This window comes from Myxine glutinosa, chromosome 13 (assembly GCF_964187855.1).
Source record: "Myxine glutinosa chromosome 13, kmMyxGlut1.1, whole genome shotgun sequence".
Taxonomy (NCBI): Eukaryota; Metazoa; Chordata; class Myxini; order Myxiniformes; family Myxinidae; genus Myxine; species Myxine glutinosa.
This window is the reverse complement of record NC_136273.1, coordinates 10332164-10359628: the sequence shown is the minus strand read 5'-3', so window position 1 is coordinate 10359628 and position 27465 is coordinate 10332164. Positions and strand designations below refer to the sequence as shown.

At 43.8% G+C, this 27465-nt stretch overlaps 1 protein-coding gene across 4 annotated transcripts in view; it reads right to left on the bottom strand.

Annotated features, from left to right (window-relative positions):
* Window positions 1-27465, bottom strand: part of NUP214 (nucleoporin 214) — a 156193-nt gene that overhangs the window by 20110 nt on the left and 108618 nt on the right. The window contains exons 19-31 of one of the 4 annotated variants that reach the window (XM_068133742.2): window positions 26283-26456; window positions 25969-26060; window positions 23993-24076; window positions 18109-18339; window positions 16522-16713; window positions 16017-16119; window positions 8722-8764; window positions 8500-8548; window positions 5458-6804; window positions 5304-5359; window positions 5007-5169; window positions 4601-4771; window positions 1616-1733 (exon numbers count right to left, since the gene is read on the bottom strand). In XM_068133742.2, the coding sequence (XP_067989843.2) occupies window positions 1616-1733; window positions 4601-4771; window positions 5007-5169; window positions 5304-5359; window positions 5458-6804; window positions 8500-8548; window positions 8722-8764; window positions 16017-16119; window positions 16522-16713; window positions 18109-18339; window positions 23993-24076; window positions 25969-26060; window positions 26283-26456 (2823 nt within the window). The remainder of the gene's footprint in view (window positions 1-1615; window positions 1734-4600; window positions 4772-5006; window positions 5170-5303; window positions 5360-5457; window positions 6805-8499; window positions 8549-8721; window positions 8765-16016; window positions 16120-16521; window positions 16714-18108; window positions 18340-23992; window positions 24077-25968; window positions 26061-26282; window positions 26457-27465) is intronic. The other 3 variants (XM_068133743.2, XM_068133744.2, XM_078767067.1) reach the window with 3 other exon arrangements.

The window sequence follows — 27465 nt, the reverse complement described above, 5'->3', positions numbered from 1 at the left end:
CCCCTTATAAACTGCTGTATTTGTCCCGTTTCTTTTCTCAGTTGCTCCCTCTGTGCTTCCCAGCCTCCGTTTCCATGGTGGTGCCTGATCTCTCTCTGTATGGGCTGATTTGCTGTTCTTGCGGTGTTGTTTTCTTGATATTTTTTCTTGTATGAGCAGTGCCGCTGCAAAGCTCACGATGTCGAGTTCCTTTAATGGGGATGATTTTGGTACCAATCTCGAGTGCTTTGTTGGTTCTCCCAACCAGAATTTTTGCCCATCGGTTGTTTTTTATCTTGTATAGTTGTGGTCTTTCCCCGAACGGTGCCTCTCATCACCACTATTTTGTTTGCCAGCTCTTCTTCCAGTCTTCGTTGGTCCTCATCATCCCCATCCTCATTCTCTCCTTCACCTCTCTTTTCCCCTCCGTCCTTCTGCCTGCTATCATCCACCATTCTCGTTTTCATCCCCTCTAACGGTGTATGTGTTTTCACTCGGTCCATTACTGGAAGTCGGGTCTGTTCCCCCTCCCCATTATGGTGGTTCTGTGTCTCCTCCCCCTCTGCCTCATCTCCCCTTCACCGCTGGGTCCACTGTGACTCTGGCTGCTGGGTCCCCATTGACGCCCCGCATCCCAAACCCTTGCTTCGTCACGCAACCCCTACCCATGATCCATTGCTGCAATCTATTGCGGCCACATTTCCACTGTCCCTCTGTCCACCCCCTGGCGAAAGTTTGGCTCCCATCCTCCTCATATCTCATTCCGTTTGTTCTCTGAGCTTCACTACTATCTCTCTTACTTTATTTTTATTTAGGAATTTATATGCCGCTGACACAACTCTTTTTAATTTGTTGGATGGCACCGTCTCATCTCTGCTCTGGTGGTCAATCTGGTCTTCTTCAGCTGGTCCATGAATCTATCTCACCTACCGGCCACCCCCCACTGTTCATGTTTGAATAGACTTTACAGTAGTAAATGGCCTCCTTCTCCTGTATGATCCAACGTTCGTTTTTTAGGTTCCTTTTGTTGACCTTCATTTTGACACAGGTAGCACATCCACAGCCATGGCTTGGTTTACACCCTGTCCCTTGTGAGTCTATCTTTCTTCCCACTAGAGGAGGTGCAGGCTTAATTCTTTGCATCAAGCATTCCACTTGTTTGGTGCCGCCACACAGATCGAGTTGTGTGTATGTGTGTGTGTGTGTGTGTGTGTGTGTGTGTGTGTGTGTGTGTGTGTGTGTGTGTGTGTGTGTGTGTACGCACAGTTTGTCAGTTTCAAAAATGCAAAATTTGAGGCTGCCTCACAGTTCCTTCTTCCAAATCTAGGTATTATGGCTTGGAAGCCTCGAAAATTGCTACGCACAGTATTTAGTATTTATGTTCTTTCAATAAAGTCAACAGCAGAAGAAACATTGAATCCTCAGTCTGCAGTTAAGTTTTCTCTCGTGTCATGGTCTGCAGCAATCTGTAGCGTCTTGTAGTTAGTTTAGTGTTGACTTGGTACGAGATACTATTCTCTCAGAGAGAATAAAAATGACGAGATGACAACAAACTCTTTCCCATCATACGCTTCAATCCAGAACAATCCATAAAGTTTGCAATCATTTTCCCCCCTACCTCCAAAACTCCACATACCCAAAGTTTGGTGGACTTGTTGTCGTCTCTCCAAAGATCTTGCCAGGTGAACCACCACCAAAGGTTGCAGCCCCAGCAATGGCTGATAGTCCACCAAAAGTTGGAGCTCCACCAAAACCTGCAAATTAGCCAATTATTACGTTCAACAACGGTAACATTTAATAACCAGGTTTAATAGCCCACAGTAACATAGTAATTTCTGCCACAAAGTAATCTACATTTGGTTACTTTCCTAAATTCCTCGTACACAGTCAGCAAGGTACCGTCACTTACCACAGTACTGAATACGTATTGTAAACTTTACATGGCTCCAACTAAACTTTACATCCTTTACATTATCCCAAACAATTTGTAACCTCCTCTTTCAAACCCATCCCAAGTGTATGGCAGATCTTTTATTAAATTATGCAAGTTAAATTATTATAAGTGTTAGGAACCAAAGCACAGAATGCCCCTGACTGCAGAAAATGGATTCACAGGAAGTTGGTGTCGAGTTGGTGGGAGATGGGAGGGAGAGGAAAATGAAACGGGTCAAGTTGGAACATTTTTTTGTTGCATGTGAACGCCCGAGGTTTGGAGCAGTCCGGATTGTTTAAGGCAACGCATAATATTGACAGCAAAGCTACGGTGGATCCTGCCAAAGTGTTCTGGTTTTTGGTCGAGAGTCATATTTGGAACCGACAGCATCGTTCCAACCAAAGCAGAGCGAGCAGCAGATACGTTGAAGTATGGCAAATGGAAATAAATACGAAGCACATCACCACCTTACGTGTGCGAAGTGCAAAGCGGGGTTCAGCAATAGGTTCACTCTGTCTGTCCCCACACCTCAGCCAATGATAGAGCAGCATATATAATATATATATATATATATATATTATATATTCAATTGAAATATATAGTTGAACACTGTGGAACACAAATCGGCTTGTTTACACTTCCAAAAACCTTCCGTTTAGCAGTACTTGGCCAATATATTACGCTATTTTACGCCATCTCGACCAATCAAATTTGCCCTTCGTGCTCTCACTGTGGTGGAATATCGAGATTCGGACAAAATGGCGGCTCGTGATCGGAATCGTGCTCATGCTCGGAAATACCGAATGTGCTCGGTAACGCAAAGCAAGAGTTCAAAAAGACCCTTCCCATGTCCCTTTTCTCAAGACTGCATGAGGTGAGGTGTTCTATGAACTATCAAGTTCAAACAAAATAATTTTGGGTATTGGACACCTGTAACAGGTTAACTTAACTTCACTAGTCTCGGTGGTGTAATGGTGAAAGCGTATGCCCTGAGTCAGGGAGGTCGGTGGTTTGAACCACGGCCGAGTCATACCAAACACTCATGAGCTGCTTCCTTGCTTGACGGTTCGCATTTATTGAAAAGGATAGAGCTTTTGTAGCAGTAGGCCTCACTAGCATGAGTAACCCCACAAGTAATTACTCCCTGGACACAGTCATCTCCAAACTGGGAACACTTGTTTAAATACCCGGAGTGCACACCACATCATCTGACTTGCAACTTCCCAGAGTGCACACCACATCATCTGACTTGCAACTTCCCAGAGTGCACACCACATCATCTGACTTGCACATACCCAGAGTGCACACCACATCATCTGACTTGCAACTTCCCAGTGTACACCACATCATCTGACTTGCACATACCCAGAGTGCACACCATATCATCTGACTTGCAACTTCCCAGAGTGCACACCACATCATCTGACTTGCACATACCCAGAGTGCACACCACATCATCTGACTTGCAACTTCCCAGTGTACACCACATCATCTGACTTGCACATACCCAGAGTGCACACCACATCATCTGACTTGCAACTTCCCAGAGTGCACACCACATCATCTGACTTGCAACTTCCCAGAGTGCACACCACATCATCTGACTTGCACATACCCAGAGTGCACACCATATCATCTGACTTGCAACTTCCCAGAGTGTACACCACATCATCTGACTCACACATACCCAGAGTGCACACCACATCATCTGACTTGCAACTTCCCAGAGTGTACACCACATCATCTGACTTGCACATACCCAGAGAGCGCACATCATCTGACTTGCACATACCCAGAGTGCACACCACATCATCTGACTTGCACATACCCAGAGTGCACACCACATCATCTGACATGCACAATGCACATACCCAGAGTGCACACCACATCATCTGACTCACACATACCCAGAGTGCACACCACATCATCTGACTTGCACATACCCAGAGTGCACACCACATCATCTGACTTGCACATACCCAGAGTGCGCACCACATCATCTGACTTGCACATACCCAGAGTGCACACCACATCATCTGACTTGCACATACCCAGAGTGCACACCACATCATCTGACATGCACAATGCACATACCCAGAGTGCACACCACATAATCTGACTTGCACATACCCAGAGTGCACACCACATAATCTGACTTGCACATACCCAGAGTGCACACCACATCATCTGACTCACACATACCCAGAGTGCACACCACATCATCTGACTTGCACATACCCAGAGTGCACACCACATCATCTGACTTGCACATACCCAGAGTGCACACCACATCATCTGACTCACACATACCCAGAGTGCACACCACATCATCTGACTTGCACATACCCAGAGGGCACACCACATCATCTGACTTGCACATACCCAGAGTGCACACCACATCATCTGACATGCACAATGCACATACCCAGAGTGCACACCACATCATCTGACTTGCACATTCCCAGAGTGCACACCACATCATCTGACTTGCACATACCCAGAGTGCACACCACATCATCTGACTTGCACATTCCCAGAGTGCACACCACATCATCTGACTTGCACATACCCAGAGTGCACACCACATCATCTGACTTGCACATTCCCAGAGTGCACACCACATAATCTGACTTGCACATACCCAGAGTGCACACCACATAATCTGACTTGCAACTACCTGATCCTTACCACTGAGTTTAGGACTATTGATCACTGCAGCAAAACCCTGGTTGGCGACACTAGATCCAGCTGGCCTTGTGCTGAATGAATTGCTATTCTTGATTTCTCCAAATCCTGGCATTGACTGGTTGCTGAAGGAAAAGTCCTTTGCGCCCGATGCACCAAAAAGAGTGGCTGTACCTGCAGCGAGAGAGGCCCAGCAGGGAATCAAAGCCTCTGAATATCTAGATATGGAAAGTTTTTTTTAATACTTCATACCACCGTCTTTGCCAAAATAGAGATACATATTTGCTAGTTTGCTGTAGTTATGGTTGGGAAAAAATGAAACGGTCTGCACAGATAAAAGAAAAACTTGGCAAAACGTAAGAAACTGCCATTGAACATGATGTTTGTGAAGAGATTATAAGGATCTGACCAGTTGAAGGTGTAGAGCCAAAGGAGGGTTGCCCAAAAGGGTTTTTCGTAGCTGCCTCTTGGCTGGGCTGGCCACCGAGTCCTCCAAAGAAGCCGGTAGTTGGGGCCCCGCTGCTGGACATAGCACCAAACACGGAAGTTGGTGCCATGGTGGCTGGCGCAGCCTACAGTTCAACAAGGTACAATCTGCGTTATTGCGAGCCATATTATGTTTAACTAAGACAAACATAACCAAGAGATGAGTATCAAAGTCACCTTGGAAATTAATAAATTTATCAAGACCAATTTCGCAGCTCACCTGACCAAACCCACCCACACCAGCTGGTTGACAAAAAACATTTCCAGGACTAAATGCTGTTGAAGAGAAGAAAAAAAGGAGCCAATCAAACAATAAATAACAAGTGTGCATCCACAAATGTTTTGAAAACTTGAGATCTACGAATTTGTGATACCTGAACTGTCGGTAAAGCTTCGGCCGGGCACTCCTTGCCCTGCAGTCGCAAAGCCCTCAACTCCAGCCATTGATTTAGCAAATACAGCGGAACCTCCAAAGAGGGCCGCTGAACTGGTTGAAGTGTTCGCAGAAAACGGACTAGCTGCTATAGTATTAGCGGGAACGTTAATCTCAAGTAAATTACCCGCCATAGATGTTGCTGAACCCGAGATTAGGCCGAAAGGGACCGAACTTCCTGTGGTTGCTCCCGATGTAACGGAGGGAGGATTAGGTGCTACCATTCCACCAGATGAGGATGCCGGTAAAAATGGAGAGCCAACAACGGATGTTGAAACCGGCTGGTTATTGATGGCTGGAGATGAACTTGTGGACACATTCAAAACCGCTCCATCTTGTGAAGGTAATGTAGCAAAAGTGACGCCTGCCACAGGTGCTGGAGGTATGGGGGCAGTGGTAGCATTGGTCGAATTTAGTGCTTCAGAGCTTGGACTGCTAGCAGTTGTGTTAAAAGATAGGGCTGGTGTAGATGTGGTTCCGACTGTGGTAAAAGATATTGTGGAGGAAGTGGCCATGCTTAAAGAAGAGGGAATGTTTGCAGTTACTGAAGTCTCAGCCAAGCTTGTTGGTGCAGGAACTGCTGGAGAAGTAGAAGCAAACACCATGGATTGGCTTGAGGTTGCGGAAACAAATGGCACGTTTGCAGCTGATGAAGAAAAGGCCACGTTGAATGGAGGAACCGATGCAGCAGTGATAGATGTTGTGGTTACTGGCTCAGCGAGTGCGACAGGGGTCGACTGGGCGATTGTCAGGTTCGTGCTTAAAGTTTGGAACTTGTCGTTTTCATTATTGAACCCAATGTCTCTCTGTGACTCGGTAGTACTCAAGGTTGATTGGCTAGTTTGCTGCATTTGTGGGAACGCAGTTTGTGCAACAGGTACAACTGGGGGCTGTGGAGTGTCCAGCAGTGCAGGTTCTGCATCAGCATAATGCTGATGCAGCTCGGAGTCTGATGTGACCTGCGACATTTCTTTTGGAGCCGAAACGGTGACGACGCTCGGCTGTGGCGCTAACTGTAATGTGGGCAGGTTTTGTGGAGAAGGATTAGCACAACCATCAGTGTTGAGTGAAGCCAAGGCATTGGTGGAGGCCACACAATTATGTGTAGGAATGTCCTCCGCGATGGACTTGGGGATGGTCTCAGAGGGTGGGTTTGTAGTGAGCATCCATGTGGGTGGTTTTGTGGTTTCTGCAGCTTGAGAGGTAAAAGCAGATGAAATGGGAATTTTGACAGACTGTTGGTTGGTCTTCGCAGGTACAGAGGGTTTGATAGTGGACTTGGTTTGCCCTGAAAGAAAGAAAAGAAGGTGGTTCAAGAATCGTTCAAAAGTTTACATTTAACTTTCCAGAAAAGAAAAAAAACAGGCAAAGGAAAACACAATTGTGCGCAGCAGTGATAAGACCGAAAAGACAAGGCCCTCATTCTCACAAGTACACGAGAACTGGTAGACACACGCTTTTTACTTGGAAAAACCTTTCCTGTGAGCTACTCTGCATGGTAGCCTGGTGTTGGATTAGCGGTTAGAGTGCCGGCTTGGGATCCTACGATCCTGAGTTTGAATCCCGGTCGATCGTTGAATTAACGCCAGGGGGGGAGGGGGGGGGGTGACTGCGACTGTCATCCGTCCAAGGTCAATTGAGTACCAGCTCACTGGTGTTTGGGGCACTGCATCAGTGGCACAAACGCACTTCCAGAAAAATGATGCAACCAGCAGCCACAGGCTGCATACGAAACAACAACAACTCTTCATCGTATTACGAAAAGTATTGGGGTAGTAAGGAAACATGGAGGGCTTTTAATTCACAACCTGTTTTTCTCTTCGGGTGTGACCGGCGCCAACAATTTGGACAGCAGGCGGAAATATTGTACCCTTTCTACTTCCCGACGAGTGCAACTCCAGCAGTGGTTTGTGGGAGAGTTTCAAGACATTCCAGAGTTGATTTGTTGCGAAATCTTTGCTCTGGGATGGTCACCGCAGATTTTCAGCATTGGTGTCCTCAAATTAATTCTTAACGGAAGAGCAGAAGCAACATGCGACCATGCTGGGCAATATAATGAAACTCACCATAGATCTGCATCAAATCCGGTATATCACAATGACGTACTTTTTGTTCCCTGCCCCTCCGACAAGGTCGGTCATGGGGGACAATAAAATGGGCTCGGTCTATGACCGATCATCCGTCCATGTACTTTTGTGTACGCGAAATTTCAAAAACCGTTGAACGTTTAGCTTTCATATTGCAGATATCTATTCCTCATGACATGATCTCAACCTGATTAGATCACGGCTGTGATTGGCTGAATTATGTTGCCATGACAACCATCTCAGTAACTCGGCAATATTTCAAAAATATATCTTTCCCTATCACTTTCCCAATACTTTTAGTAAAAGAGCATCTGCCACTTTGTATTTATCCAATTCCATTTTAAAGACGAGGATCACGGACAATCGTAAGCCAATGTAAATGTCTCCCCTGGTTTGCACTACTCCACAAGAACTCCAGCAATAAAATAACAGGGTGTATAAAGTGTGTTCTAATAGCCCCAAATTAACATTCCACGTCATGATAAATTTTGACCTTGACTGTGTAAAACTGGAAAGAACTTTACAAAACGCATCAAAGAAGTATTATGTTCCAAAACGTTGGTAAATGCAAACAGTAATGCTGATGATCAAGATGATCATGATCAAGGTCATTGAACATCACAAAATATTACTCTATGTAAACCTGAATGCCAAGTATTTTGGTCACACAAGACAGACATAATTAAGATTTACTTATCAGCAAATAAGTCAAAGTCGACCTGCTCTTGTCTGTAGGCTGGTATCTTTGTACCAAGTCTTGTCTCGAATGGTTGAAATATAAATGCTTGGCGGTCAAAATAATTAAATTTTGCAACCGATTGATTTAACCTCTGTACCCCTGAATAATCCTGAAAACGACGACGATCCAAAAAAAAAGATACGGATTCACAACTCACCCACATCCCAACTGGTCGTTGTCGTTGGCTTTGACACAGAGGTCGTACTCTGCAAACAAAGCAAAATTACCAGGATAGGTGAGGCATACGAGACATAACGTGTTCAAAGGAAACTACAAGAAAACCTCGTGATTATTGAGGAACACGTTCAAAACAAAGTTTCAGTACGATGTTGTGTTGGAGAAACATTTGGCTGCTCATGTTGATGAAACAAGCACTCACCTGCTTTGTTGCAAGATTCTTCATTGCATGTGGGGACGTTGTGCTGCCAGAATGATAACAATATGGATAAACAAATTGGTTCATAAACAATATGGCAAATGGACAAAAGGAAAAATAAAAGCACAACAAAGCCACAACAACTGCAACAATCTGTTTTACCACCAATTTCTAATTAAAAGTAAGAATTATTTTTATAAAACACAATTATGACCATTTATCGCAATGCAATTAGTACCTCCACCATCGAAGGTGAACGGAGTTGTTTTTCACCTGTTTGTTTGTTTGTTTGTCTGTCTGCATTTGTTTTTTTGTATACAAGATAGAGGCTCGTGTAAGAGCTAAAATGGAATTGAAATGAAACATTTGGATGAAATGTGGACAGGTTGGGTGTACGACAAGGACTACTGGTAATTGATTTAATTTTGGTGAAGATGAAAACCCGAATCCAAACACGAGTAAAAATTTTTAAAGCGATTCTTCATGGAGTTGTTGCGGTTGTGCCATAAAGGCAAACCCCCTATAGGTAAATTGCACGACAACATGTAGCCTGCAGTAGTTAGTTATTTTCTATTGAATGTAAAGATTAGCCCTTTCCCATTGTGTAGTAATCAAAACCAATATGCGTTGAAGTTAGATAGGATTTCAAACCCTCGTTGGTTAAGGGAAGCCATTTTTAATGAGCAGGAAGGCGTGGCCAAAAACACGGCCCACGTGACCAATGGCGAGCAGGGAACCCGTCACCATGATGCGACAAGCCTCAGCCAATGGGAGGCTCTGGAACATTTTGAAGGGCGTGGGCGGGTCGGGTAAAAGCCCACGCGGAGCGCATTATTATTCTCTTGCTTTGGATTTCGCCACGTCGACGACCTCCTGCTCTGTTCTCTCTTTGCCTTGGATTTTGCCTCATGGATGACACGACTCTCTTTGCCTGGGATTTCGCTGCGCACAGGACACGATCTATCTTGCCTTGGATTTTGCCTCGTGGACGACACGATCGATCTTGCCTGGGATTTTGCCTCATGGACGACACCCCTTTTGGACTCTGCCTCGCCGACGATAGTGCTCTTGCATTTCGCCTCGCCACATCGACGACCTCCTGCTCTGTACTCTCTTGCTTGTTGCGTCGACGCCCAACACCCAGCGCTTCTGCGCCGATCTCTTGCGCTATCCGGCTGACCTGCAAGCTTGTCCAACCTGCGCTGAAGTTCGTCCGTGCTGACTTCGAGGCGGCGATTCGTCCTTCGGACCTCACCTCGTCCAGGCTGCACGTGAGGACCGAACTGCGCACACCAGACCACGTGGCCAATTGCGAGGAATCCCAGCACGTACATCGGTACGCCCTTAACCAGTGTCTTTTCCCCTGTGTGAGAGTGAGTGTGATGGCACCAAGTTGGGGTTATTATTAAGTAAGAATTGGTAAGCTGTATCTTCGTCTCTGTTTCTCTGTGCCTTCAAAATAAAAGGCTGTGCATTTTGTTGTTACTTTCCAACCTGTTCGGTATGTCCTTTCACCAATTGGCCTCATCATCCGAGACCGAATTTGGCGAGATCCAGGTCCATAAATCCCGTGGAGCAACGCCGCTTTCCACACCGTGCAAATCCATCCGGCACCCATAAGGTGTGGGAAAGTGAGGGTTCGATCGCTCGGTTCTTCGGCACGCGCGTACACCTTGATCCGTGCACCTTGAAGGTATTCATGATTCTCCGGTATTAACCGAGGGGAATCACGCAACAAAATTGTTGTCAAGAAGGGGGATTTTTGAACCCGGCCCCCACAACAGAGTGATAGGGCCAAAACGTTATATGGCGTGATATTTCAAACAATTGTGGACGGATTATGACAAAACTTGTTGGATGAGTTGGGTATGCGACAAGAACAAGCCAATTTGATTTTGGTTCAGATCCGGATTCAGATTTGGCTTATCAGTGGGATACAAAACGTAAACTGTTAAACGTGACTTCGGCATGTGCTCTATTGAGTTGATCATGTGTTTTGTAAGAAATGCACCAAAACCACAAAAATCATTAACAAAACAATATCAACCACATCATCAAATAGCTGCAATCAAATACATTTCGGAAATGATGGGTCAAAACAAAGAGATAAAAGCAATAAATAAATAAATAAATAAACAAATAAATAAATAAATAAATAAACAAGAAGACATCATGTGGAGCACGATACTTGCAAAATCCGCCCCCCCTCCCCCGAAGGGAAAAAATTCCATTAAAAAAAAAAAACCACCTTTAGAGGCCATTTTTCCCCGCAAAGCGGGGGTTGGCCTTTTTCGGGAACCGTGGTTGTTGTTGTTTTTCGGTCCCCTATTTGAAGCAATGTTTTACGGCCGGATGCCCTTCCTGACGCCAACCCTTTTTGCCGCCTTTAACGACAAACAGGGAATTACCAGTGAACTGGTACTCAATTAGCCGACCTCGGAAGGATGACAGGCTGAGTCAACCCCCCTGGCGTTAATTCAGCGATCGACCGGGATTCGAACCCAGGATCCTTGGATCCTAAGCCGGCACCCTAGCCGCTAGCCCAACACCAGGGATACAGCAAGTTGATACAGCAAATTGTCCATTTCTTCAAGATTAAAATTGACAATCTTGATCAAAGCTCGGGTTAATAGCAAGAAAAGTGACAATTTTTCAGATGAAAAATGATGATTTTTGAAGGTTGACTTTTGACCATTTGACCTCAAAAATAGTTAGTTTCCCTATTTAGTGACTCAATGTGCAAATGCTGTTCAATTTTCAAGTCAATCGGATGAAAATTGAGGATTTTAGAGATTTGGTCTATGTTGACTTTTTGGCCTATGTTAACCTCAAAAAAACTTGGTGGTTAAATTCAGTGACCAGATATGCAAGTCCTCTTCAGATTTCAAGTCAATCAGATGAAAATTGAGGATTTTTGAAATTTAGCAAAGTTGGTGACCTTTGGCCTATGTTTTCCTTTTGACCTATTGACCCCAAAACCAATAGGCTTTTTGCTTTTGACCAGGTCTACCATTTGGTGAAGTTTCGTGAAGATCGGTTGAAAATTGTGACCTGTAGGCCGGTGACAAACAAATAGACAGACAGACAGACAGACAGAACCACAAACGCAACCGACCAATATACTTGAAAAATCTTCGATTTTGCAAGTAATAAATCGGAGATATTGTTTTGGTCGATAATGTCAAGGAACCTGTCTGGAAAAGGATAAGTTTCACAGAGGCTGCCTGAAGAAGGATTTCTATTTTTATTGTATACAGAGTCAAGGCTCGTATAAGAGCGAACACATAAAACACAAAAAACATGCACGGAGACATAAAACATATAATAAATGGAGCGGGAGACAAGAGGGGGGAGAGAGAGGAAGGCATACAAGCGCAACAACAGTAGACAACAGGGATGTCGGTGGAGGTGGAAGGGGAAGGGGAGTGGGGGAGGGTTGGGGGGGGGGGGGAGGAGGGGTACGCGTACACGGTATAAAACAAATTGACACTTGGCATTTATTGGCAAGTTTCGGACCCTTCCCTTCCCATACCCCCATATGCTTCAATGATTACCATTTCAATCCACACCTGACCTCTATAGTAAAAGAAAAACAAATTAAACACTCTGGAAAACACAATGTGGGTGTACGAAAACATGAAGGCTTGGGCAGAAAAATATATACAACAACATGTTATTGTCCGATTTGGATGCATGTTGTACTCGCCACCGGAAAATGAACTTCGGATCATCGTCACTCTGGAGCGCGTCACTGCAAGAGCAACTAGAACGCCACTCAGTAGAGCGCATACTCCCGCCGTGGGTCAAGTTGGAATAGTACGATTTCACAAAAGTTTGAGGGACGAGTTCAGTGACAACACAAGACAACACAACACAAGACAGACACTGCACAGATATATATTTAGAATATATAGAAGATAATGTTAAAAAAAGACAAGGCAATTTCACTTACATTTTCGGATTCAGCGTTCAATTCTATATAAGTGAGTGTATTTTGAGGCATGTGTGACTTCAAATAAAATTGTAAGCCTTGAAAAACGTTCGTTTCATTCCTTAGGGATACAACATGTAAAACTGGCCCAAACGTCAAAACAAAACTCGCTCATTTTAAGTCGTACAAGCTAATGCGACCACTCATTCTTCTGGGAAGAATCCCGTGCACATGCTTGTCACACTTATAACTCACCTAAGTCTTTATAAGTTCATCAAATACTGACACCGCGATTGACATTCGCTGAGCTAAATGGTGATATCTCTTCTGAGGTAAAAAAAAAAAAGAAAAAAAAAGAAGTTTTAAAGCATTATACGTATCAAACGATACATTTTATGAAACGGGGAAACCCAATACACACTTTGGTGGTTTTAAAATGACAGAATGTCTTTAATAGAAAAAAAAAAAGAACCTTGAAGACGACGCTGCTAACAAAATACACCGCTCTAACACATAACCACGAGTTTAAACTACATTTACAACAAATATGAAAACTATTTTCATATCACAATGTTAAATATAGAATATATAGAAGATAATGTAAAAAAAAAAACCGAGCCCCATCTTCCAATGATAAACAATCCTTCAAAAAATTCCTGGATCCGGAATAATATCCTGAGCTTCACCAAAAACTAACCAATTCTTCCTTATCCCAAGGGCAATCATCCCACCAACTTTCATCCAAATCCGTTCAGAACTTTTCCAGATATCCTGTGTACACACACACGTACACACACACACACACACACACACACACGCACGCACGCACGCACGCACGCACTACTCCCTGGCGGGAGTAACAAGGACGCACTCAATGGAGGTGCTCATTCGCGCCATTGTTTTCTATTAGTGTCAAACCACCCGAGAGGGTGCTATCCTATACTGCCGTTTGGGCACGGTGTGAGTAAGTATGGCCCCGGTATGGTACTAAATGAGTAAGTATGGTACTACATTTTATTTCACATTTTTCCTTGTGAGCTCAAAGTTGTGCCGACAAAATGGACAAACAAATGGGTGCGATGATCGCAATACCCACATGCCCACATGAGCTAAAATAGCACACCCCCATTGTACGATTAAAAAATACAAACTACACGGTATTCATAGAATACTTGCCATGCGCAGTCAACTTGGTGCGAGCCAACTCTTCTGTTTCTGAACGTTTTTTTATATTTGATCCAATATGGCTGCCAGACCACGTGAGCAATGACATCATCAATTTATATTCTCTAATATAATTGTTGTGTAAATCATGCTCAATACATTTCAAACTGATTAGACCAAGCATTGCCCCTGTCAAATTATGACGTCATAATTATGACAACAATGGTGTCATCATTAACACCTATTCACCATGCAATGTTCTTTACAATGAGCCACGTTTTAATTTTTTTCCATGGAGCAGTTTTGGAGATATAGAGGTGTAACGTTTTTCAGTTTTTCCAAGATGGTGCCTGTACCACATGGTATATTACATCATAATTATCATTAAAATATTCTACAGGTGGAGGCACTCCTATGGTAAAAATTTAGTGTCCATCAGACCAACAGTTGCAGAGAAAATTTTTTTTCATACTTATCAGATGAAGCGTTATACTTGTCGAATGATGACATCATAACGAAGGCACCGATGACATCATCATTAACATAGCTTATTCCCCATGGGGGGTACTGGACAATGAGTCATGTTTCAACTTTTTCCATTGAGCGGTTTGGGAGATATAGAGGTGTAAAGTTTTTCCAAGATGGCGCCCGTACGTGACCGATGACATCATAATAATAATTCAAATATTTTACAGGAGGAGGCGCTCCGATGGTGAAAATTGTGTCAGTCGGACCAAGAATTGCAGAGAGAAAAAAAAATCATCCTGATCAAATTGAGCATTGTACTTGTCAAATTATGTCGTGATAATTAAGGTATTGAAGACATCATTAACATATCTTATTTCCCAGGTGGAGTTCTTTACAATGAGCCATGTTTAAATTTTTTCCATGGAGCGGTTTTAGAGACATGGAGGTGGAACTTTTTCCGATTTTTCAAAGATGGCGCCTGTACCACGTGACCTATGATGTCATAATTATCATGAAAATATTCTACAGGAGGAGGTGCTCCTATGATACAAATTTCGTGTCCATCAGACACAGTTGCAGAGGAAAAAACATTTTTCATACTGATCAGATCAAGCATTGTACTTGTCTAATTATGACGTCATAATGAAGGCACCAATGACATCATCATCAAGGTTTTTTTTCCCCCCCTCATGGGGAGTACTTGACAATGAGCCTTGTTTGAACTTTTTCCCTTGAGCGGTTTGGGAGATAGAGGTTTAAAGTTTTTCCAAGATGGCGCCTGTACCACATGACCTATGGCGTCATAATTACGAGTAATAAAAATTCTGCAGGCGCAGGCTCCTATGTTAAAATATCGTGTCAATCGGACCAACGGTTGCCGAGAAAATGAATTTTTAAAATGCAGACACGCACGTACGCCACACGAACGCACGTACACACCCGAATGCCTAACCCTGCTTTTCGCTTCGTAAGCGCAGGGTAATTACTCCGTATCGAGGCTCCTTTTCATAATTGTAATGTTTGTGCCCAATGTTATGGTTGCTGTTGTATATGTTGTGCATAAGCATATCAAACGATGTTTTATTTGTATACAAGGTCAAGGCTCATGAAAGAGCTAGAACACTGAACGGATCAGGACACGCATAACAAAAGGAACAGGAGAGACAGTGGGGGTTTAGGGGATGCTAACAGCAAGGTTGAAGGACAAAATAGAGAGAGACTTGGACAAACAATGTGTGTGGGGAGGTATGAGAGGTAGAGGACAAATGGGGTGGACAAGATGGATACAGAAAAAAAAAAACTCAGGAAGGAAAAGCTGAAAATATGAAAGGAGTTGTGTTTGGGAGTGAAAGGCGGAGGGGAGGGGGATTAGCGGGGGTAGAAAGGATCATCGTTTTGGATGGGGAAATGAACTGAGATGTTGGTGAACAGCGGTCCTGAAGACTTAGAGGGAAGAATGAGACTGAAGAGAATGTGGAAGTTGATTCCACAAGCAAAAATGTTTGAACAGTTTTTTTTAGTTTTTTTTAAACAAAGTCTTTGGCATGACTCGGCTGGGGATTGATCCACCGACTTCCCAGACTCAAGTCAGTCAGGCTTTGGCAACCTAACGCCAGGCACACGCATGACGAATGTTCCTCGCGGAGGAATACAATTTAAAATTGAACACGTGACTGTAGTATATCAATTTAATTCGTGTAGTCAAATGAAGAACTTACATTCTAAAGCTTCATACCTGGACACAGGAGAGGAAGTTGTGAGTTCCTTCGCATTGACAACCTTAGGGACGGCTTTAAGTGCGGTCTCCGTAAGGCTAATACTGACTTGACTGTCGTCACCTACAACAACCACACAGATAAAACAAGGACCGACAAAGAGAAAGTGTATTAGTACAACATGACAACAAAAAGGAAATACTGCCAGGAAAGTTTTGCAGTTTTTTTTTTTTTTTTTGGATACAAGATCGAGGCTCGTGAAAGAGCTAAAAGAGAGCTAACGCTAAAGAGCTAAAAGAGAGCTAGAGCTAAAGAAAGAGCTCTTTGCAGTTATTTATCCTGCAAAACGAGCAAGACTAGAGAGAAACACAGCAGACTTCCTAAAGAGCACAGCGTGCACAAATTGAGCACATTCAAGTGGATTTGCTCGGACTCCACCGAATCAGTCATTTCCTCAGACATGAAAACAACCACAATCAATGACCACAAACCGCATGACCAAATGGAAAGTGCCAGGCTAACTACCTGCGTCACGTGACATGCAAGAAACGTTTGAAGCTGCGGCGGCTTGTTGAGGTGGAATGGACGTTAGAGGTTGTGAAACGAGGGTTTGCCCCGGTACGGACCATGCGCCGTTGGGATGAGTTCCGTAAGTCGACGCAGTTGAGGGCGATGAAATGTCTGCAGACGTGGTTGGCCGCAACGCCATTTGAGGCACTGCAGCGCAAAGGAATCAAGAAGTTGTTCAGAACCAACTGAAAGTGTTAATTCATGGAATCACAAATTGATGAACCAACAACCAAATCCACTCTCAAATGCTGTCATTTGAAGCAATGGATGATTTAGCGGGAATGGAAAGGAAAAGGAGAACATAGAGTGGGTGGCTAATGATTCAATGTCAAATGGCATAAAGATGTCCGAGCACCATAAACACAGAAGCAGTCTTTGCCACAGAGTGTTTTTGGAGGTAAAATCATCCTGCACAGCTTTTGCCCTTCGACCGATGCGTTCTGCAGCTCTTCTATCTCCACCTCTTCATTGATAGTCTTTTATGAGGAATCCTTTACAAATGCTGCCATAGTAAATGCCATCCATGTTTGAAATTTACATTTCCCTCTGCTTGTAACAATTCCCAAATCAAACGTCACTCCTGCTATTAATAACATATGCCTATCAGCACCACCATCCGATTACTTTCCACCTTTCCAGTTTGACAATTCACACAAATCTCATTTGTATTGAAACTCCGTCTCCTCTTCTTCACTCGGCCTTGCCCTTTCCTGGGCCGACCATATCGTAAAGCTGACCTCCAAAGCCAGCCACACTTTGGGCATCCCCTATCGTTCCACGTCTTTCCTTGAAAATTCGGACCTGCTCGCAGTCTATAAGGTCTTTCTCCTTAGCTCAATTGAGTAATGCTCTCCTCTTTGGGCTGGCAAGCCAGCATCACACCTGTTTCTTCAAGTTTCTGTGGAATCTAAAGCTCTCAACATTATCGGAATCTGCTGCGTTGAGGCTGAAGCATAAGGTGTGCTTCTCTCACATTGTATGCAGCTCTGTGGCCTCTATTTTCGACTTCCACTCCACTAGTTTAGTTCCTTCTGCCCAATCTCTCTCAGCCCTCCAACCCATCCTGACGTGTTCTTGCAGGATGTAACTTATGTGTTCTTGCAGTAACCCCAATACTGGTAAATAATACAAAATATAGGCACATTGCACGCCTGTACACTTTGGTTCCCCCACTTCTTCCAAATTCAGTATGGAAGCACCTTACGGAGGCAACTCTATCCCACTCTTCCCTTCATGGTTTCAAGTTGGCAATATACTACCACCCCAGGTCATCCTGTCTCCATCTCTACCTGTGATCTTCCTTTTCACATTACCCTCCTCCTCACCAAACCCTCTTCCTCCAAAACCCCATCCCATCCACTTTCACATTGCTCTGTTTCCTTCCTCTCTTCTTTCTCCTCCGTTTCATTCATCCCTTTGTTACACAAACTTGTCTATCACCCACCCTCTCACCTTTGCTCTTCCATAAGCCTAGACTTTGAATAAAGAAATAAAAGATGACAAATACATTGGGAAAGGGAGTTGGGTGAGCTTTACTCTTACTGGTTGGATGGAACACAGAAGTTGTGCGGGTGAGAGGAGCATGGCGAATTGTTGCAAAGGATTGGCTCAGAACATTTTTCGAAACAAACGTGGTGGTGGACACCAACAAAGACTCATCACCAGCAGTGTCCAAAGGCAGCGGTTCAGCAAGTCCAACTGATGATAGAGAATTTATTTCCTCCACGTCGTTGTCCTGGTGCGATGATAAGAATGCTGAACGCGACAAGTTGGCTGGAATGTAAAACGGCATAAAGGAATTACACATTTGCCAGACATGCAAAGCTCCTACATCAGAATCAGTAAGATCTTGTCTCAATGAGCAGGTTAAAGTCAACATTCTACAAAAATCAAACTTTTTCGCTTTTCCATTCAAACGTACTGACAAATCCGATAACCTTCCGCATATTCCTCACTCTTCGTCATCCACTCTGTTCACAAAGTATCCCACAAAAGGTAAATGAGCAACATCAAGGATAAGAGAACGCAATCCACTTTATCCGCCATTCCCGGACCCAAGGGAAATTGTGAAAGCGTCAAACGCTGTGCAAGCCCTGCCAGCAGAAAAGTATCTGATAGCATCGCCTTGGGCTCTGAGGTGATTCAGGCCAGGCCGAGGCCATCAAGACAGGGGCCTGTCATAAACTGTTCAAACTTACTGATGGAGAGGAGGTAAAGAAAATTTATCGTTTTACTTGGTCAATATTACAGAAATATTCCACAGGATGGTGCAGAGGTAGTGCACTTACCTTTGAGCAGTCTGTTCTTGGTTTGTTTCTTGACGCTACTATAAACTGTCAGTCTGGCGCTGTGCAGCTACGTCCAGTCCTCAGGGTCTGCGTTCAGTGGTCGGTGTCCAGGGTCAGTCTTAGGTGACTGATGTCATTCTTCGTTGGTGCTGGCAAAGAGTAATAGTGATGGTCACGTGTGCTTCTGGTGCTGCTGGCAGCTGTTATTCTTCAGAGTTTGCGAGTCCCAGATGAAGGCACCAGAGGTACCTCAAGCCTGAAGAGTGTGTCAAACCTGTGCGTGCCCAAGTCAGCCCACGTGGACTACAGGCAGACACCGCATGCACAGATTTTTTTTTGTATACACTAGCGTGACTCGGCACACGGAGGATAGGCATCTTTGACCATTTCGGTGTCTTTTGGGTCTTCATGGTGTTTTGGGTCTTCAGGGCCATTTTGGGTGTTCAGGGTCTTTTGGATCCTCTGGGCCTTTAAGGGTATTTTGGGTCTTTGGGGTGTTTTGGGTCTTCAGAGTCTTTTGGGTCTTCGGGGTCTTTTTGGTCTTCGGTGCCATTTGGGTCTTCAGGGTCTTTTGGATCCTCTGGGCCTTTAAGGCTATTTTGGGTCTTTGGGGTCTTCAGGGTGTTTTGGGTCTTCGGGGTGTTTTTGGTCTTTGGTGTGTTTTTGGTCTTCGGGGTGTTTTGGGTCTTCGTGGTATTTTGGGTCTTCAGGGGTGTTGGTTGTCTTAAGGGTCTTGGGGGACTTAAAGGGTTGTCAAAGGTCTGAGGGGTCTCAGCAGTCTAAACGTAATTAAGAAGGTTAATTAAGAGGGTGTTAATTTTATTTGAAGAAGAAGAAGAAGAAGTTTTTGGTCGCATATAAACATACATACATGCGGGTGGGGAGGAATGAGGGGCAGGAGAGGATGCATAGGGAAGACAAGATGGATACAGAAAGAAACTCTCAGGAGGGAAAACTGGAAATTTGAAAAGGAGACTGGGGTGGGTTAACGAGGGTAGAAAAGATCATGGTTTTGGATCGAGGATAATCTGAGATGGTGGTGAACAGCTGTCTTGAAACATGGAGGGTAGAATGAGATTGAAGAGAATGAGGAAGATGTTTGCACAGGTGGGAGAAAAGAGCAATGAATGAGTGGAGGTGAGAAATGATCCTGGATTTAGGTAGTTTCACCAGAAGGAAGTCAAGGAAGAAACCTTGAGGGGAAGGAGGGGGGAGGGGGGAAGGAGGGGGGAGGGGGGAAGGGGGAAGGAGAAAGCAAGGAAAGAGCAGAGGGTGCAAGACCAGGAAAGTGACGGTAGAGACAGAGGGACCACTGACCTGCCTGCTATGGTGAAATGATAGAGCCGTAGACTCAGCTTAATCGTGGGCGATTCCAATAATCCTGAAGGTCCTGGTTTCCACGGCGTCAAGCCGAGCAAGGAATGAAGCAGGGGAGCCAGCCCAGAGGGGAGAGCAGTACTCCATCAAGCTGCAGACGAAGGCCATGTAGGTGGATAGGAGTTCAGGTGTTCCAAGGAAGGAATTTGTATGACAGAGGATACCCAGTCGGCGGCTGTCTTTGGAGGCCAACTTTGAAATGTGGTTTGCCCAAGAGAGATCATGGCTGATAGTGAGATCCAGGAGTTTGAATGACTGAACTTCCTCAAGTGGATTGAAAAGTAGATGGGAGGGTTTGCCAGACGGTCCTTTGGTAGAGAGATCGTAGGAATGTGAGATTTGTCAGGATTGAAACACATATTCCAAGTGTTTGACCAGCTTGTTATTTTTTCAAGGTCTGAAGAGGGGGACGAGGTGGCAGCCTGCCTGTCTGAAGGATGAGGGACATTAAGGCAGAGAGTGCAGTCATCAGCATATAGATCAGTGTTTCCCAACCGTTTTCTGATCGAGTACCACTTGGAGGTCCCGTACCGTCGCCGCGTACCACCTGGTTCCAGAAAAACTCATTCCGCGTACCACCTGGTTCCAGAAAAACTCAATTCGATAAGATATCAGGCTTATTTCAATTTAATGCGAGGGCTGCATCTGTTTCTTCTCCACCAGCTGGTCGATGCGGGGCATAACTTTGCTCACAGCACATCGGAAATCATGAAATATATCAGAAATCAGAAATAAAAAAATTATCAGGCCAAATCATTTTTTTTAAAGGTTCAGTCGCGAACCACCCGGAAGGCCCTCGCGTACCACTAGTGGTACGCGTACCACAGGTTGGGAACCAGTGATATAGATAAAGGGGATTTACAGAGATTCGGAGAGATCATTTCTGAAGATCAAGAATTGGACTAGGCCCAGAACAGAGACAATCCTGATCTCATGTCTGACATTGAGGCCCTCCATCCATTGTTGAGTGAGCAGAAGCGGCACGTCTAAGGTGGAGTGATGTGGTCTGAAACCAAATTGGTGATCTGAGATGAGGCTGTTGGAGAAGAGGAAGGATTTCATATCAGAAGCAATGATGGATTCCATGACCTTGCTGATGATTGGGAGCAGACCGATTGGTCTGGAGTTGCAAGGATCTGTTTTGCACCTTTTTTATGTAGTGCAGTGATGTTGGCGGATTTCCAAGCAGATGGCAGATGACGTGGCACAAATGACAGGGCGAAAAGGGCAGAAGGAGGAAGTGCAAGAAGTGCTGGAACTGGAAGGAGGAAGTGCAAGACCAGAAGAGCAGGTTTTTAGGACACATGAGCTAATCCCGTCTGTCGAAGGTTGAAAGAACCTTTTCCATCTTTTCAGGTGCAAAAGATATGGAGTCCAGGAGCAGTTGGGTATGACAGGGAAGGATGGGTACTGAGAGTGAGGGATTGGGGACACAGGATTTGGAAGCAAACACAGAATTGAGACAAACAAGAGTCAAAAGGCAAAAGAGATTAAACAAACACCAGATTAAATAAATCCATCAATATATTACGTCATTTCATTGGAGGAATAACCCTGGTGTTGGGCTGGCGGCTCGGGTGCCGGCTTAGGATCCTAGGATCCTGGGTTCGAATCCCGGTCGATTGCTGAATTAACGCCAGGGGGGTTGACTCAGCCTGTCATCCTTCCGAGGTCGGCTAATTGAGTACCAGTTCACTGGTAATTCCCTGTTTGTCGTTAAAGGCGGCAAAAAGGGTTGGCGTCAGGAAGGGCATCCGGCCGTAAAACATTGCTTCAAAAAGGGGACCAAAAAAACAACAACAACCACGGTGCCCGAAAAAGGCCAACCCCCGCTTGCGGGGAAAAATGACCTCTAAAGGTGGTTATTTTTTTTATTTTTTTTCATTGGAGGAATGGGGATGAGAAATGTGCGGTAGGCTCAGGGACATCACCATGGGGTTAGAAAACAAACTCGTGTCCGTTTTGCGTGTTTTTTTTTTCAATTGAAGTTTTTCTCAAGCAATTTATTTTGGGTGTGGCGGTGGCCAAACACGGTTTTAGGATGAGGAATGCACAACACCGACCGCACACCATCCTCCGACGAGGCCCTCTCACAGACGTCACAATCAGTACAGCTGCACACAATAACCCATCCATACTCGAGCTTCCGACAAGTCCTGCTAATATCCCTGTACCCCTCTATCCCCAATGCTTATAGGTATCCACCGAACTCCAATTTAAAGCGATCGACCTTTTCTGCAGTCACTACCTTTCCAAGAAGACCATTCCATGCATCAATTACCCTCCGAGTGAAAGACACTTGCCTTACGACAATCTTAACTCTCCTCTTCTTTACTCTCAGACTACGGCCCTCGTCTTATCATAAGGCCTTTCTTGATAAATCCTTCATCATCGTCAAAAAATGTTCATCAAATCCCCTCGCAATGGCCTCCTTGGTAATGTATAAAGTCCGATCTCATTCAGCCGCTCTTCACAGCTTAGCCTAGCTAGGCCCGGAATCAATCTGGTAGCCCTACACTGAGCTCTTTCAATGGCAGCTGGGTCAATCGTTACACGTGTTCTTATCCATCCCCAGTCCCTTAAATTTCTTTATGTTTAACCACATCTGCTAATCTTTTGCCCAATCCTTTAAAGTATTCTTGACTTTCCTGAATCTGATCACCCTGATCCCCACTCTCTGCTATCTACCTTACCTCCAAACGCGGTGTCTGCAAATTTGAAAAGCTGACTCTTAATCCAGCTATCCAAATCGTTGATGTAAATTATGAAAAGCTAGATGGTATCCATTTAATACTTACTTACCCTGCGCAAGCGTTCAACTTGGTGCGAGCCAACTCTTCTGTTTTTGAACGTTTTTTCCCCTTTATCCAATATGGCTGCCAGACCACGTGAGCGATTACATCATAAATTTATATCCTCTAATATAATTGTTGCGTAGATCACGCTCGATAAATTTCAAACTGATCAGACTAAGTGTTGTCCCTGTCGAATTATGACGTCATAATTACAGCACCAATGACGTCATCGTTAACAACACCTATTCCCCATGTGGAGTTCTTTACAATGAGGCATTTTAAGGCCATTTTCCCTGCTAGAGTTCTTTACAATGAGGCATGTTTCAAATTTTTTCCATGGAGTGGTTTTGGAGATATATCACGAAGGCAGTTTCCAATCCAGTTACCTGACCAGCCAATCCACAAGTCCTCACCTTGGCTAACGACCTCCTATGTGGTACCTTATCAATTGCCATGTCCACTGCCATTCCCTCATCCATCCAATCAGAAACTGCTTCATAGAACTCCAATAAATATGTTATACAAGACGTACCTTTCGTAAGTCCCTGCTGACTACTTTTATGAGTTTGTATCGATTTAAATTGTCCCTCATCCTCACCTGGTCCCCAATTCATGTCTCCAACACCTTCCCTACAAATGAAGTCAAAATAACAGGTCCACAGTTCCTCAATTTTTTTTTTCTTAAATAACAGCATTACATTTCTCGCTCTCCAATCTTCCGGTACCTTTCCTGACTCCAGTGAGTTATCAAAGATATCTGTTAACATCTTGCTATCTGATCTGCCACCTTCTTTTAAACTCTCAGGTGCATATTATTTATTATTACTCTCAGGTACAAACAAATTTTGTTTGACACATCGTAGGAATACTATGATCTATACTGGACCATCCTAATTCCGTTAAATAAACCAGTGAGTCAGGAGATGCCCTGTTTGGAGAAATAGTGAGAAGTAAACGATTCCTTACCTGGAGCTGTGGCTTTCACAGGAATGGTAGTTCGACTAGACAGGAATGCTCGAAGTTGAGCCTGTCGGGTCTGGGCCTTCTTGTCTAAAACAGGCAAGAAGTATGTGATTATTATTGTGATGCTTCTTCAGCTCAAACCACAAGGAAATGTCTTTTTTTTACACCGCTCCTTTCCGATTCCAACTCCAGGTATGACATGATGTCATTGCCGGGTACAAAGGGGTGTTGCCCGGCGATGACGCGTGCTGAAAGGGAGTACTCAGTTTTCACTTCCTTTTCTTGTTTGTTTTCTTGTTTGTTTGGTTGTCCGGGCGATATCTCAGACATCCTTTGAGCTAGGAAGCTGACATTTGGGCACAATAGTGAGCAAGTACTTTGGCAAAAACTGTATTTTATATTTTTTTTGATGAATGAATTAATTGATTGATTATTTAATTATTATCGATTAAGTACTTATTTATTTTCTTTCTCATTTGGGCAATATTTCAGACACCTTTTGAGTTAGGAAGCTGATATTTGGACACAACAATAACCAAGTAATTTGGTTGCAAGGGGTATTTTTGATTTATTGATTAATGAATTAATCATCTAATTATTTAATTATTCGATTGCTAACTGAAATTTAAAAAAATTTTAAGTTACAGGTTCGGATGATACGGTGGTGGTTTAGGTATTTTATTAGCCAATTGATTAATGATTTAATTATTTTACGATTATTATTTATTTCTTTTCATTATTAATCACATTTCTTTTCTTTCTCATCTGGGCAATATCTCAGGCACCTTTTGAACGAGGAAGCTGATATTTGGACATGACAGTGACCAAGTGATGTGTATATAAAGGATATTTTTGATTTATTGATTAATCAATCAATCGATTAATTATTTATTGATGAATCAATTATTTAATTTTTTCAATTAATGACTTATTTAATTATTTTTCCAAAAGTTACAGCTTCAGATGAAACACTGGTGGTTTAGGTGCGCTATTACCAATGATGAAGAAATTAATTATTTTACTATTATTATTTATTTATTTTAATTACGCAATTAATCAATCAATTACAATACACCTCTCCCACCCAATACCACCTAAGGCGCCCGGGCAATTCCGTGCACTGGAGGATATGTTATTTATTTATTTATTTGGCATGGGAGTGGTGTGTTTTGAATGTATCTGTACTAGCTCCCCCTTTTTCCTAGAAATTAATGGTGATTGTAACATTAGTCAGAAATAAGTTATTTTTTGATCATCGATTGATCCAAGGTTGAAAGCAGAACTTGTACAGAAATTATATGTTGAACAAAAATATTAGTCGGCTAATACATCGGAATACTTTAACATTAATTACAAGGACATCGGAGTACAATGTAAAAACATGTGGGAGATGGTATTTTAAACCGAGTTCATCACATCTATGAGCCAGGAGTTCAAATGAGAATGCTCTCGGCCAACATGTTTTAAATGTCTATCAAAACTACGTATCGACGTGCTTTATTTTCTGTCCTGGTGTGACTTTTACAATCAGTCATCACTTTTCCTTTCCCTCTGCCTTCTCCCTCATCAGTCTTGATCCACATATTTTAAAAAGTGAATCATCAAAAATAACAGTTCTGCAAAAGAATAGCACCTCAAACTGGGAAAGTTATGAGAGTTATGCAGTAGGTGCAGCATCTTGGGTATGCATGGGACAGCAGTGGCCCAGAAAAGTTGTTGAGTGTCACAACATGTACTACTAAGTAAGGGATGTGCAGTGTCTGTTCGACAGTATTGTCGCTTGTTTAATCACATCCTCTTTATCTATTATTTGGACTTGAATGAAGGTATGATCACATTCTAGGTCAAATTTATGCAGAAATACAGAAAATTCTAAAGGGTTCACAAACTTTTTCTCACCACTGTATACTACAACCACCAATTTTAGGGCCTAAATTAAAAACAAAGAAACAAACTGTGATAAATATACCAAAACCGACCTTGAACTGCTTCGGTAGCATGCCGTGACGTCACACTACAGGAGTTGATTGCTTTACGAAGGGCTCCAAGGTCTTCCCAAGTGGACGAATTGCTGCAGACAAAAGGTGGATGAGGAATAAAGATTATCAGCCATCATTCGACAAGGCCTTCAGACACAACTTGTACACATTTGTAATGAATTGACGGAATTAACAATTCCTGTCCACAAATTAGTGCTCTTCCTGGTTTGCCTCCAACTCAGATGAACATCACTTGAGTAACATCAAACAAAAGCAAACTTGTTTGTCATACTTGTGTTGGATAATGCACACACCTGGGGTCAGTCAGGTTGCCAGGGCGATGCCCCACCTGAATTGGTTGCTGATAGAGGCGTAACTGCTGCAACTTTTGAGTGATAGTCTCCACTTGTTGATGCAGGCCACCCAAGATCGCTTGGTTGGTTTCAAGAGTATGGTAGAGAATTTCTCGCTCAGGTGGGTTCAGTCGCCTTCGATGATATAATACAAAACAAAATGAAAAAAATTGAAACAAAGGAATGAAATTTGCTGTCAAAGCTCAGAATTAAACAGCTCCAGGAAATGAATGTGCCACCAATAACCCCACAGTGGAAAACAAACAAGCAAATGAGATCTTTGTGAAGAAGCACTCGATAACAACAATAATATTAATAATAATAGCAATAACGATGATTGAAGTGAAATTATACCAAGGTGAACCCAGGGGTGCTCGCTACGGAAGGGGGCGTCTATAAGACCCGGAACAACCGGGGTGCGCGAACACTTCAGCGGAACTCACTGTGACATTATCCAGTAGTTTGAATGGTATGTACGCCCCAAATGCTGCGCTGACAATGCGCTGCGCTAACCATTGTTATATTGAATCAACCTTTGCTGCTCATGAAATGCTCTGATTTAATGCCTTTTGCATGCATGTATTCTTACAGGATGTACTGCAGATCTAAATGATATTAAACCTACCCAGAGGTCAAGTCGTGTCTGAGCTTGATTTTCACGACATTTAATATCATTTAGATCGCCGGAATGGCTGACCACAAGATGATCGTGGTACCGATTCTCGGAGCCGACCCTCAAGCTGAGGGATCTGCATCGGAGTTTGCTCATTGGCTCAACACGCTGCAGAATTACTTTGCGGCTCACGAGACAGAGCCCACCGCTGCGATAAAGCTGTCCGTGTTACAGTCCAAGGTCCATCACACTGTTTTCAAGAACATTTCTCGATTTGGGACGTACGCTACGGCCCTAGCCGAGCTGAAGCGCCTCTACGTAAAGACACGGAGCGCTGTGCACGGCCGGCATCAACTCTCTCAGCGGCGACAGCAACCGTCTGAATCGATCGATCGCTTCGCGCAGGAGTTGCGCTACCTATTGGCAGACTGCGTGCAGGACGTCCGGACCCACGAGCAAGTGCAGGACGATTTGCTCCGAGATTCATTCATCTCCGGAATTAGTTCTGGAGTCTTGCGGCTCCGTCTCTTG